Raw genomic sequence first — 13993 nt, 5'->3', positions numbered from 1 at the left:
CAAAAACATGGACCAACTTCTATCCTCTCATCTGAACTCTCTCTTCCTCATATGTGGTGACTTCAACTGTCATCATTCCAGTTGGGTGGGTGTGGGTACCTCTCTCACCTGTCATAGCACTTCAGCACAAGCTTTCTGCGACTCATTGGGACTGGTTCAATCAGTCAACTTCCCGACCCGGATCTCAATCAACAGAACTCCATCTGTTCTGGATCGGATTTTGACAAATTTCCCTGAAAAATTCTGCTGCCTTTCCTCTGCTCCAATCAGTTCTTCAGACCACGTCCTTCTCAAAGTGGTCATCTCTCTGGATATTATCAGAGAACCACGTAAGCACCGTCGAGTCTGGCATTTCAATCAAGCCGACTGGCAGGGTCTCCAAGCAGCCATCAAACTTCGAGACTGGTCTCCCATCGCTACTTTCTCCAATATCAACTCATCCTGGGAATTCTTTCAAAGAAACTTTCTCTCCCTCAAGAACAGATTTATCCCCTCTCATCATCAGTTGTCCTACCCTCCCTCCCGCCATTGGTTCACTGAAGCTTGTGGCGAGGCAGTTGTCCTCAAACAACTTGCCTTTACTCTCAGTTGTGTTTGTTTTCCATGAGGCAATTTCAGTTCCTTCCATAAAGCTCACATGTCTCTACCCTCAGGAGAGCCAGAAAACATCTTTCTGATCTCAAGTCTGAACTCTCAAACCTCTCTCCCTCCAAATCCTGGTGGCGTCGAATCAAATCTGTTTCTGGGGAATGTTCCCCCTCCATCCCCTCCTTACCTCAAATGGCCGCACTGCTGATAGCACACGTGAAAAGGCTGAATGCCTAAATTTGGTGTTTGCATCTAAATCTTGTGCGCGAAACCCATCGCTTTCTGTACCCACCTTACACAGTCGCACCCAACTGTCCCTGGACTCTGTGTCCTTTTCTTCTGACAAAGTGGAGAGTTTGCTGTTAAAGCTCGACTCAGATTCTGCAACCGGTCCAGATTGCACTTCTTATGGTATCCAAGGCCATTTCCACTCATGGCTCGCAGACTTTCTCTCCTGTCGCAGTCAACGTGTGGCCCTAAATGGAGTCCTTTCATCCCCTGTTCCTGTCCAGGCTGGAGGTCCTCAAGGTAGCGTTCTGGACCCTGTTCTTTTTCTGGTTTTCATCGAATGATCTCTCCGACTCTCTGGAAAATCCTCTTTATCTCTTTGCTGATGACTCCACCCTCTGCCGTACCATCTGTCATCCCTCAGACCGGCATGCAGCAGCTTCTTCACTCTCTGCAGATTTGGATAAAATCACAAACTGGTCCAACACATGCAACACGTCTTTCAATCCTGACAAATCCCACTCTCACAATGTCTCTCCGAAAGGACCGTTTAGAAACCCTCTCCCCCCCCCCCCCATCTACTTTCTCAACAATTCTCTGGAAGAAGTCCTTTCTTTCAAGCTTCTGGGTCTCACTATCTGCCATGATCTTTCCTGGGAAAACCACGTTTCCAAGTTGGCCTCCAAAGCCAGTCGCCGACTGGGAATCCTCCGTCGCGCAAAGTCCTTCCTCGGCCCACCTGAGCTCTTGACCACATAGAAAGCTTTAGTCCACAGTCTGATGGAGCACTGCTCTCCCCTCAGGGCTGGTGCTCCTGCCTCTCACCATTCTCAGCTTCACGCTGTGGAAACCAAGGCATTTAGGTTCATTGGTATCTCCCACGATGAGGCCGAGTCTTTGGGCTTCTCACTCTCACTGCAGGCAGGTCGGTGGTCTTTGTCTTCTTCCGTCTCCTCTCCGGTCTCGCCCCCCCCCCCCCTTGCTCTGTCTGCGATTTATCCCCACTATATTTGCACAGGGCGCTCAAGGTCCGCCATCAACCCCCTTATGGTAAAACTACCAAAATCACGAATCACTGCTCACCTTCACTCTTTTATTACTCTTTTTTTTCCCCGCCTTTGGAATAAACTCCCTCACTCTCTTCAATCCCATTCTTCCTCCCAGGCCTTCAAAACAGCTGTTCACCACCACCTATCATCCCCCATCCAAATCCTCGATGTTTTCTACCCCCGTTAATCCACCCCAAACCCACCTCCTTCAAATTATGGCTTTCCTTCCTGAAAGCCCCTGTAATGTCATTTTGTATACCGCCGTGTTCCTTGCCCCATCCCTCTCCCTTCCACAAATCTCCTAATCTCTCCGTGCCCCCACCATTTTGTCCTTCCCTCTCCCACCCCTCTTTTCTCATGCCCCCCCCCCTTGCTGTGCATTGTGTGTTAGCCCTCATACGAGCCTCGACACTGTACAAAGAAAAAAAAAAAACACAAGGTGAAATTCAGTTGTTTGGTGGCCATATTGAATTTGAGACCAAATGCAAATCATTCCAAAATCAATTAATGATGCATATCCCTTGCATGTAACCATAAAGAGTCATATTTTGTTCCTTATTGATGCAAGACATTTCAAGTTTTCATTTTCAATCAATTTGTAAAAATTTATAATAACATGTTTTCACTGTCATTGTGGAGTATTTTGTGTAGATCGGTGACAAAATAAATTAAATTCAATCCATTTTAATTTCAGTCGGAAACACAACAAAATGCGCCAAAATTCGAGGGGTGTGAATACTTCCCCCTCCCCCCCCAAAAAAAACCACCCATTGATTCGGACGTTTACCACGGTCGACTCACCCTCTTTTACACGTCCGTTGTTTGGGTCCCTTCTGAAGTCTCTAAAAACAAGAAGTTTCCTGTTTGGAATGATTTTCTGTTTTTTTTTTCATTACTCGACAGACAGACTGAAGCAAATGTTTTCTCTAACTTTGCGCGATGCGTACGAGATAATAAATATTTCATAAATTACTTTTTCAACAACCATTCAAAATGGAACCAACGTTAAATGGACCAGGTTGCTCTCAGCACTGAGTCAGCAGGGAGGAAGAGGGTTAAACAAGAAAATAAATGAAAAGAAAAGAAAGTGAATGTTCAAACTGCAGATTGATTAAATTTTACTTGTAAAGGGCAAAGCAAACTGGAACAGGCCTTGGCTATATGGAATAAAGACCAACAACACCATCAGAACCTTGGGAAACCTTAAAGCTGGACCTCATGAGGCTTTGTAAATGTAATGACAAAACACAATATAATAATACACCCGAGCGGGTTTGACGGTCAGCTCGGATACAAAACTTGATGTAACCGAGTGTTAATCAACCGTCGTGACTCCGGAAAGTGAAAACAGAATTCAAATTTAATTTAAAATAACCGCGTGAGGCCGCTCAAAGCAAAAATCTCCATATTCTAGGAATCATTCCCAACATCATTATACAATTTTCAAACCTGCGTTGATGGCCATGAAATAAATACTCTAAGTGTGTGCATTTAATGGCTGTATCCAGGACAGAGCTGGACCCCAACTAAAAAGGACCCTCCGACCACCGAGAAGCTCAATCACTCGCGACCTGCACGTCTGTGCGGCGTCAGGTGACCAGCCAGCTCGCCGTCGGATGAAATGCCCTAACAAAATCTTAAAACATCCGTTTTTCACCGGAATTCTTTCAGATTCTTGTAGAACACATCCCCAAACCATCTAAAATATAAACATTAATCTCACAGATGCTACGAATAAGCAGTCCCTCAGGAGGACAGGTGACGAGGTGAAGCAGTGAATGGAAAGCATGTGGTGTCCCTTCCAGAGTGTCACGGTTATTTGAATTGAATATATTTTCCTCATGAAAAGTGCGTTTCTGAGCGGATTTGCACGAAAATTATCTTCATTAAACGTGTAGCTGCACCAGAAGGTCCCAAAAGTGAAAACAGAAATCAACTCGAACTTAAGACAGACTCGTTATATGGTATGGAAACGGATGGAAGGCCATGGAAGCTACCCCGCGCTGCAATGCATTTCACACAGACCGAAGACATAAACATTCAATTTTCACAAAACTTGATGCAGTCGAGTGTTAATCAACCCTAGCGACTATGAAAGTGAAAACAAAATTTAAAATAACCACGTGAAGCCATGTTGAAGTCGGCGGACCTCGTGCTGCCCAATAAACAGGGCCAGACGACAGAGGTAACGAGAAACCAGTTGGTCGAATTAAATCTTCTTAATAATCCCTATGGAACCCATTCTGCATTATATCCGTCCGATGCTTCCTTATAGGCCATTCGACCAATCGGTCATTTTGCACTTGATGACCCTGTAACCTTGACCCCGAGGAGAAAATGTGAAAAAGAGCTCAGACGATCTACAGAGAGCAACTAGTATTATCATCGTGTCAACTTAGAACTCAATAGGCCGAGACGTCAAGGAGGAGATCGAAAAATAAAAATTGACAGACGGATGGACATAGACACAGACACAGACACAGACACAGAGACAGAGACAGAGACAGACAGACGGACGGATCTGAGGACATCGAACGGTTATATTAGGTCAGCAAGCTGACCTAAAAACTGACAATTTCGATCATACTTTCTTAACTCTTTTCACCAAATGGTCATAATGACGGTCCTTGGTCAAGAGGCAGAAGGTAAAAAGGTAGGGAAACCTGTTTATTATGAAGGTTCCATCAGCCATAGCTTTTTGAGCAGTACAAAGGCCATTACGAGAAATTTATGAATGATAAATCTCTGGCTCCAACAGCAAATAAATAAATTGCTCAAAACAAAGAAATCCATCAATTGATTTTGTAAGAATGATGTCAGATAAAGGAATCGGTTTTGCTGGATATTATTTATCCACAGGAAGCAGGTGACACATGCATCCCAAAATAAAATCCAACCCTTGGCATGTTTGCAGAAGTGCAGGTCTGCTGTTCATCGTGTCCATTTCTTCTTCCTGGCCACAGGAGGTTCAGGTAAGACGAAAGGTAACTGGAGTGTGGCCTGCCAATGAATGTCTTCCAAACGAAATTCAGGTTTGGTCTTCTGGTTCTTTGAGACCGAAGCACGTTTGATTCTTAGACCCATGGCCCTGCCCAGCTCCACAATCCTGAAAACACAGTCAACAGTTCCAAAGTCCTTGCACAATGGTCAATTGTGAAACATTTCAGGTCTTGAGATTTACTGCAAATGTGAATGCAATAAAAAAACAAGAAAGGCACTCAGTGGAGACAATACTCCGACACACAATGCCCGATTCACTAAAACACATCGGGCCCAATACATTTTTGAAATATCATGCTGTATATCGTTTTTGGTCCCATGTCAATGGTGAAGAATCATTGTAAAAATAATCAGATCCAGGTTCAGATATTCACCAAAATTGGTGAATATCGACACGCTGTTCCGACGCATGCTCCCATAAATGACCTGAGCTGACAAGAACTGAATAAATTCTTCATCCTCACATTCACAATATGTCCACCAAATTTCGTTTGAATCCGTCCACAACTTTTTGAGATATCATGCGATGTATAGGTTTTAACCCTCTCTCTCAATGGTGAAGAATCACTTAAAAAAAATAAAATAAAATAAAAATAAAATAAAAATAAAAAACATGCCAGTGTCTGGATCCGGATCCGGATCTTCACCAAAATCTAATCAGTTCATCCTTATCACATACCCAAAGTGCCCTTCACATTTCATCTGAATCCATCAAAGTTTTTTGAGATATCCTGCACACAAACAAACAAACAGGAAAAAGACGTCGTGCCAAGCACGACACTGGCAAAATTCCATAAAACGAATTTGACCTTGAAGAATAATTGGTGGTTGAATTCAAAGACCAAATATGCAACTCCTCTTCAAATTCCAAGTCAATCAGATGAAAATTGACAAGATGAGAAGTTCGGCCGATGTTGACCTTTTGGTCCATGTTGACCTCCAAAATAATTGGTGGTTGAATTCAGTGAGCTCTGAAAATCTTCAAATTTCTAGTTAATCGGATAAAAATTGAGGATTTTAGAAATTTGACAAATTTCACCCAAAAACAATCTGCTTATGACAAACTCTACGATGTGGTAAAGTTTCATGACGACCGGTTTAAATTGTGACCTGTAGGCGATTGAAAAACAGACAAACAGACAGAATAACCTAATCAACTGACCAATATACTTGAAAAATCTTCGATTTTGCAAGTAACAAACAAGCAAACAAGCAGTCATAGACTGGTACTTAGGAAATCGTCAACTTGACCTCTGACCTTGTCTAATAAAAGCTGTCTCCAGAGAAGGTAGCGACGCAAACCAGAAGTTTCTACGATGATTCTGTATCAAACCATCAAAAATCGTAACGTCGACCGAAGCAAAAATCTCCATTTCTCCACGCAATTATTTAATATTATTTTATCAGTCACAAAACCGTAATATTCGGCCATCCACCAACAATCTTTACATAATCCGACGGCTTAGCGAGTCAGGCATGCGACGATAACCTTTATTGGGATAAAAAAATGACTTTTAAACACCATCTTTATCGAAAACACCGTCAGCGCGCACACACACAAAACCTTTACGTGATCAACGATGTGTCTGCTCGAGCGCGCTGCACCACGTGACAAGCCATGACGCGGTGAGTGAAATATTTTTTATACGATCTTAAAACGTCTCTAAAACATCCGATTTTTACCAGAATTTCGACAACAGAGTGTTAAGCGTCCCAAGCGATCGCAAAAACCGAAGACAAATTTAAAATCGAAGTTAAAACAAACTCGTAACGTCGACCAAAGCAAAAATACTCCATTTCTCCACATGAATTTACGGAATTATGTTTGACCTCACTGTGACCTTGACCTTTGACCGATTTTGACCAAAATCTAATCAGCGCTAGCAATCACCCTCCTGAATCACGTGGTGTAATTTGACATTGGTAGCTTCTTCCGTTCTCGAGTTATCGTGCCGACAAAGAAACACACAAACAAACACACAAACAGAGGATGGAAGTCATCAATATACTTACGAAATCTTTAGATTTCGTAAGTAACAAACACAGAGAGGGGTGAAAACATAACCTCCTTCCACCCTCGGTGACTGAGGTAAAAATGGTTTACTCATGCCAGTACTGTGCAGTGATGTTCTGACCCCAGATATTACTTTCTAGCTTGTTATACAACCAGAATGAGGTAAAGCAGCTCACTTTTTTTGAGAAACCTTCAGGTCTGCTCGCAGGTGAGTGATATCCATTTTGAAATCAGAGATGTGCAGTGCAATGGCGAGAGCGTAAACATTCAACTTGTCCTTCAGTGGCGGGGTTATCACACGAGTCATACTGCCACTACACCACAAAGGCACAAACCAATCCAAGGTCAATTGCACTCGACAAGCAAAGCAATTTCAAGGTGCAAGTGCACCATCATTCCACAAACCAAGAGAAGAGGCAGACGATAAGCATACAGACAAACAACGATATCGGGAAAGAAAGCTGGAGGTAAACAAAGAGAACGAGGCAGGTAAGAAGAGGAAAACCGAAAAACTTTCAAAATAAATTGTTCCATCAATTTCCACCTCTCACTGCGATAGGACTGTGTCGTAAAAGTATCCATCAATTTGTCAGCAACCACAGGTGGAACTCCAGGTCCAAGGGGGTCTGTCAATGCAAATTAGGATGCATTTTAGAAGGAGCACAAGAAGGCACAGAAGAGAGATTGTGTGGCATTCACTCTCATGCTTTACATCTCATTTGTGAAAACTTATGTTGACAAAGAAAAGTTTGTTTTTTTTTAATTTCAGTGTTACAGCAATCGTCCACTTTCTGCGATGCAAGATTCCAGGACAGTCTGGAATCTTGCATCGAACGGGTCCAGATGTTTTCATTCCAAGATCCATGGCAATGGTTCAATTCGGTGTACTCGGACACGATTTTAAAAAGCCACCCAAAATAATTATTTCCCCCAGTACATTTCTCCTTCATGTGGGAGTGCAGCCATCAAGCATTTCAGGCACATAGCCTGAACACAGCATTGTTCAAAGCACATTCAAATTCCTTTCCTCAGTGCTCCGCCCCACAGCATGTTATTGGGTTGAAGGCTGCATGAATACAGGATACACTTATTTAATTTCAGTTTCAGATTAACTTATATGTTTATGTTGACCCATAAGTGCACACCCACGTATACAGTAAACCCTCCAATATCGTGGGGGTTAGGTTCTTGGAAAATGCCGCGATCGTGGAAACCAAGGGCCAATGGCAAAGCGGGGGCTCGGTTCCTGGGTTTTGAGAAAATATCGAGGAAGATCGACAACAACCACAAATAAGCACATTACAATTGAAATACACACACAATATATATATATATATATATATATATATATATATATATATATATATATATATATATATATATATATATATTACACACTCGCAGGGTGTGCTTACACATTGTGTAAGCATATGAACCGTGTTTCCCCATTGCTTCGGGTCACTCACCTGCATCGATTTTTTTCATTTATTTTGTTGTCATTGATCCATATTTTCATTTACGGATGCTTTCTGACGGTTGTCATTTTTCCTGGTGTGTCGACTTCGGTGTCCGTCAGCACACAAAAATGTACAAAATCACACACACACACACACACACACACACACACACACACACACACACACACACACACACACACACACACACACACACACACACACACACACACACACGTATATGAAAAATGAAGACCCACCCACATCTCAGTGTGAATGGAAGGAATATAATCAATTAAACTCAGGCGGTTAGGATTATATAAATAAATCAACTCCTCTCATGCTCTTCTTGCTGAAGAAGCTGCATAAAGCAACCAGGAAAGACTATCAAGGTAAGCCCTTTGCTGTTTCAAACCCTTCCCAGAGTCCCTCCACAGCTGTAAAGACGTTCACACATTGTACACACATGAGAATCGCAATGTTACACACCCTCTCAGCTGCCGGACCGGTTTCATCGCTCGGTGAATCGTCAGTGACAGCACAGACAAAAATGCAGACAAACAAGTCTCCCAAGCATGTACGACGTGCAAATGTCTGAAGCAATAAACATATAAATAATTAAAAATGAAGACCCACCCACATCCCTCACCTGCGAATGGAGGGAATAACCAATTAGCTCTCACCTTGTCAATTAAATCTTGGTGGCTGGAATTATATCAATAAATCGACTCCTCCCATGCTCTTCTGGAAGAAGAAACTGCATAAAGCAACCATGAAAGGCTACTCCATCTTGGTTAGAAAGATGTGGAGGTAGAACTTGCCATAGCTATTGGATTATTGGGAGCATGACGAGGTTGCCTGCTGCATTGCCACAGAGAAGATAAATTTGAATTTATTGTATTTTTAATCTTTTGGCTTAAGAAGATTAATTTTAATTTATTTTATTTTATTTGGGCTTACGATCAATTTTAATGTTATTTTTTTGAAGATTAATTTTGTCCATAGTTTTACGTTTGGACACCATTATTAACTGTTGTGTGTCTACTACTAGATCTTGTCGATCTATGATTACAAGATCTACGTACAGCATTTCCTGTTCGATGACGATTCATTATTATCCCCCGCCAACCAACGAAATTGGCGGGGGATATAGAAATGGGTTCCATCCGTTCGTCGCATTTCGTTTCCGGAGCTTAACTACAAATCTCCTCAATATATATTTATGAAATTTGGTACACATATCAAGCAAGTGGTGAACTGGTGCCTGTTGATATTTAGAGATTTCCCCCAAAAAAATTTGTCACTTTCCATGGAAACAAGTTGGGTATTAAGAAATAATTGAGGTTAACCTTTGTTTCCAGAGCAGAGTTGCAAAACTATTAACTATTTCTTTATGACATTTGGTACACACATCAAGAATATATTGAACTGGTGCCTTTTGCTCCTTGTCCTCATTTACTATGGCAGGGGATATCGAAGACTTTGTCTTCAACGGATGCTGGTCTGATTACTACAATTAACGGTGCGTGAGGAGCAGCAAAAGGTTCGTAATGGGAGGCAATTGTACACGCGAACACAAACAATGACTCATCTCAGTTCAAAAATCACAATTGGCAACAATTAATTTGGAACACAATAGGTTGCCCGTGATTGGTAGAAACCGGTGATATTTGTGTTTACACCGCACATACACTTGCCTGTTTAACATCGTAAGATTGCTGTAATGTTTGAAATTGTCCGAGAGAGTGTGTAATAAATAGAGGGTAGGTTGTACCCTACTGATATGTATCCTACAGCTCGACCAGCCTAGCCAGTGTCCCACTTGCAGTTCAGCTCGACTGTACATCATCAATAGATAAAGGTGGGGCATCGTGAGCACGGTTCCCCATCTGGGATAACCAAGTCACCAGGAAGGTAACACGAGATTTGGCCATGGGGACCCCCATCAGATTTAGTTGCTTCAGATGGTGTCCATGGCTGCTAAGCTACCCACCATACCACGGAATTATCTGTGGCTCGTCGGCTTCAGGGTCAAAGGTCGGGAAGTGGGTCCGAGACAGGCCACTCATGAACATGGCCAGCAAACCCATAACAATATACAGGAGGACCTTGCCATTCTCGGGGGTTACATTCTTGAAAATCCCCGTGAACCACAAATCCACAAACTTAGGCGGTAATGGGTAAAACAGGGTAAGGGACTTCAACTTTAAAATTTGTTCAAACTGTACCGTTAACACATTTGTGCATTATTTTTGTGCTCTATATTTTCATAAATAAAAAGGTTGTTAAGAACATATAATAAAGTTTATTTTCTTGAGTTATTATTTTTATTTTGTATGCACCTTGTGGCTGCTAATTGCATCATTGCTGGGTGCGTGGCTGTGCCACTGATGCAATGCCCCCCCCCCCCCCGTTTCCATTCCAAGAAACTGGTACTCATACTTAGCCGACCTCAGAAGGATGACAGGCCGAATCAACCCACCTGGTGTTATGTAATGGCACGACAAGGGCTCAAACTCAAGACCCGAAAATTTTAAGCCAGCCACCTCAACGGTTAAGAACATCAAATAAAGTTTATTTTCTTGCATTATTGAGATCATGAAACTTACCTTTAATAATCACGATGATGATAAACTTTATCCAGCAATATCATCGCAGTGCTGATGGTGGTGACAATAAAGACAAGTTAATGGAGATTATCGGAACATACCCATAATGGCTACGTCGTCTTCACCTCGCCAAACATGGCACGCCCTCTAATGCTACATATCAATATAATGCATGGTTCTTGGAAGCATTATGAAGGCAATTTGTTTTATACAATCTTCAAGCACATAATTCACTTTAAATAAAGGTTCAAAATGGGTTAAAGGTGGAAAATAAAAAAATAATTCCAGATTTTACTGCCATTTTACATCTATACATATACATACATTCATACGGTGCATGTGCTACAGCACGTTGTTGCGTCCACTTTGCACCGGAACTCGAGGGGCATCAGTCTGGCCATCCTCGAAGCAGACGCCTGTCCCATCTCCATCTCTTCGGGATAGGACATTCCAGGTACCCACCCGAAGAGACCGCCTCAGGTTAACCTGATGAGATCGCCGTCTGGTGGACGACACCTCAGCACCACGCCGACACAGCCCACCGCAATCTGACCCGGGAAGGTTACCCCGTAGTTTCCCTCCTATCATCAAAGACTGGGGGTCCTGAAGGCTTTTCCTGTTTGCAATAGTTTCTCTGTTTTCCTTTTTGCAAGAAATAACAAGTTTCCTGTTTGCAATAATTTTCAATTTTGTTTGACTGCCAGGCAGGCAAACAGAGTGAAAATATTAGCTCGATCCTCTCAACGCATGTGCGATCGGAACAAATTCAGAGCCAAGGTACGGTAAAACGAAGCGCTCGTCTCTTCATTCATGTTCAAAATATAATTCAATTCAAATAAGCCATTCCTCAATCATAAACTGACAAGATGGACGGACGGACACAGAGACAGACAGACATGAACCAATTACTTCACCTGCATGGGGTAAAAACAGGGCTGGGCCGATAATCGATCAAATTTTGTATACGTGTTGGTAGTACCCAGGGGCATGTCATGGGCACAGAATCTCCCCCGCCCCCCCGAACCCTCTGTGAGAAGGCGGGGAGGCGAATGATGACTTGCCAATGTTTCGAGTGCTGCAAAAACACGACTACAGCTTGAACCAATCACCGTCCCAATTGAGAAACATTCAAAACTAGAACGACACTCAGTAGAGCGCATACCTCCACCAAGCTGAACAGTTTATATTTTGTATCCCACTGATAGACAGGATCTGCATCTGGTCCGAAACCAAAATCTAATCTGCTTGTTTCCGTCACCGAATCAACTTGACCACCTGGTTTTGTCATAATCCATCCACAACTTTTTGAAATATCATGTTTTTTTTATCTTTTTTTGCCCCGTCTCTCAATGGTGAAAAATCGCTTTTTAAAATTCGAGTTTCCAGATCCAGATCTTCATCAAAATCTAATCAATTCTTCCTGGTCACAGACCCAACCTGTCCACCAAATTTCGTCCGAATCAGCCCACAACTTTTTGAGATATCCTACTCAGAAAGACAAACAAGTAGACAGCCGTAGGTGAAAACATAACCTCCGTCCACCTTCGGTGGCAGAGGTAATAAGCCAACCATGAAAAAGTTATCCTGTAACATGCAGAGGAAATCACGAACAACAACAACAACAACATACCTTTGGCTTTTTAAATATAAAGTAAGTGCAAGAAAGTCTCGAATCATAGTCCACCATGAAAATTGATAAACACGAATACAAGATTTCATTTCTAATCACACTGTCATTTCACAACACAGCAGTGACGTCTCAACGAGAGAAATGAAACCAACTGAGCGAGTTGTGAAGAAATACAAAGCTGAAATGTTTGCCTCACCTTTGCACTGCAATTTGTTGGAAGTGAGGTTTGAAAAAGCAAACATGGTTTCCAGGTACCAGAGGCAGGCTGCATGCTGTGCAGCATCTCTGTTCTTTGGAGGTCCTTCACACAAAATATGCTTTGTGAATTGGCCCAGTCTGCAAGGACAGATACCCAATACAAGTTCAAATTGATGGACAACAAGTCCACACATACAAACAATACCACAACTACCTTTTCACAGGTCCCACCTACACTCCCCAACACCAAGCACACATGTACCACGTACCTTCCACAACACCAAGCACACATGTACCACCTACCCTCCACAACACCAAGCACACATGTACCACCTACCCTCCATAACACCAAGCACACATGTACCACCTACCCTCCCCAACACCAAGCACACATGTACCACCTACCCTCCACAACACCAAGAACACATATACCACCGCCCCTCACAACACCAAGCACACATGTACCACCTACCATCCCCAACACCAAGAACACATGTACCACCTACCCTCCACAACAGCAAACAAATGTACCACCTACCCTCCCCAACACCAAGAACACATGTACCACCTACCCTCCACAACACCAAGCACACATGTACCACCTACCCTCCACAACACCAAGCACACATGTACCACCTACCCTCCATAACACCAAACACACATGTACCACCTACCCTCCATAACACCAAACACACATGTACCACCTACCCTCCCCAAACACACATGTACCACCTACCCTCCATAACACCAAGCACACATGTACCACCTACCCCCCATAACACCAAGCACACATGTACCACCTACCCCCCATAACCACAAGCACACATGAACCACCTACCCTCCACAACATCAAGCACACATTAACCACCTACCCTCCACAACACCAAGCACACATGAACCACCTACCCTCCACAACACCAAGCACACATGAACCACTTGCCCTCCACAACACCAAGCACACATGCACCACCTACACTCCACAACACCAAACACACATGTACCACCTACCCTCCACAACACCAAACACACGTACCACCTACCCTCCACAACACCAAACACACATGTACCACCTGCACTCCACAACACCAAGCACACATCTTCCACAACACCAAACGTATGTACCACCTACCCTCCACAACACCAAACACACATGTACCACCTACCCTCCACAACACCAAACACACATGTACCACCTACCCTCCATAACACCAAACACACATGTA

General features: G+C 43.0%; 1 protein-coding gene across 3 annotated transcripts in view; it reads right to left on the bottom strand.

Annotated features, from left to right (window-relative positions):
- Positions 1–4511: 4511 nt before the first annotated feature.
- The window catches only part of POLR1E (RNA polymerase I subunit E), a 42061-nt gene continuing 32579 nt past the window's right edge, over positions 4512–13993 (bottom strand). For all 3 annotated transcript variants that reach the window (XM_085849263.1, XM_085849261.1, XM_085849262.1), the window contains 4 exons: positions 12769–12908; positions 7424–7505; positions 7056–7193; positions 4512–4971 (listed from right to left, as the gene is read on the bottom strand). In XM_085849263.1, coding sequence (XP_085705389.1) covers positions 4797–4971; positions 7056–7193; positions 7424–7505; positions 12769–12908 — 535 coding nt within the window. In that variant the 3' untranslated portion in view covers positions 4512–4796. The remainder of the gene's footprint in view (positions 4972–7055; positions 7194–7423; positions 7506–12768; positions 12909–13993) is intronic.

Source organism: Eptatretus burgeri, chromosome 12, assembly GCF_056783735.1.
Source record: "Eptatretus burgeri isolate ZD-2024b chromosome 12, Ebu_testis_v1, whole genome shotgun sequence".
Taxonomy (NCBI): domain Eukaryota; kingdom Metazoa; phylum Chordata; class Myxini; order Myxiniformes; family Myxinidae; genus Eptatretus; species Eptatretus burgeri.
Note: the sequence above shows the minus strand (reverse complement) of the source record. Positions and strands in the feature narration are given on the sequence as shown.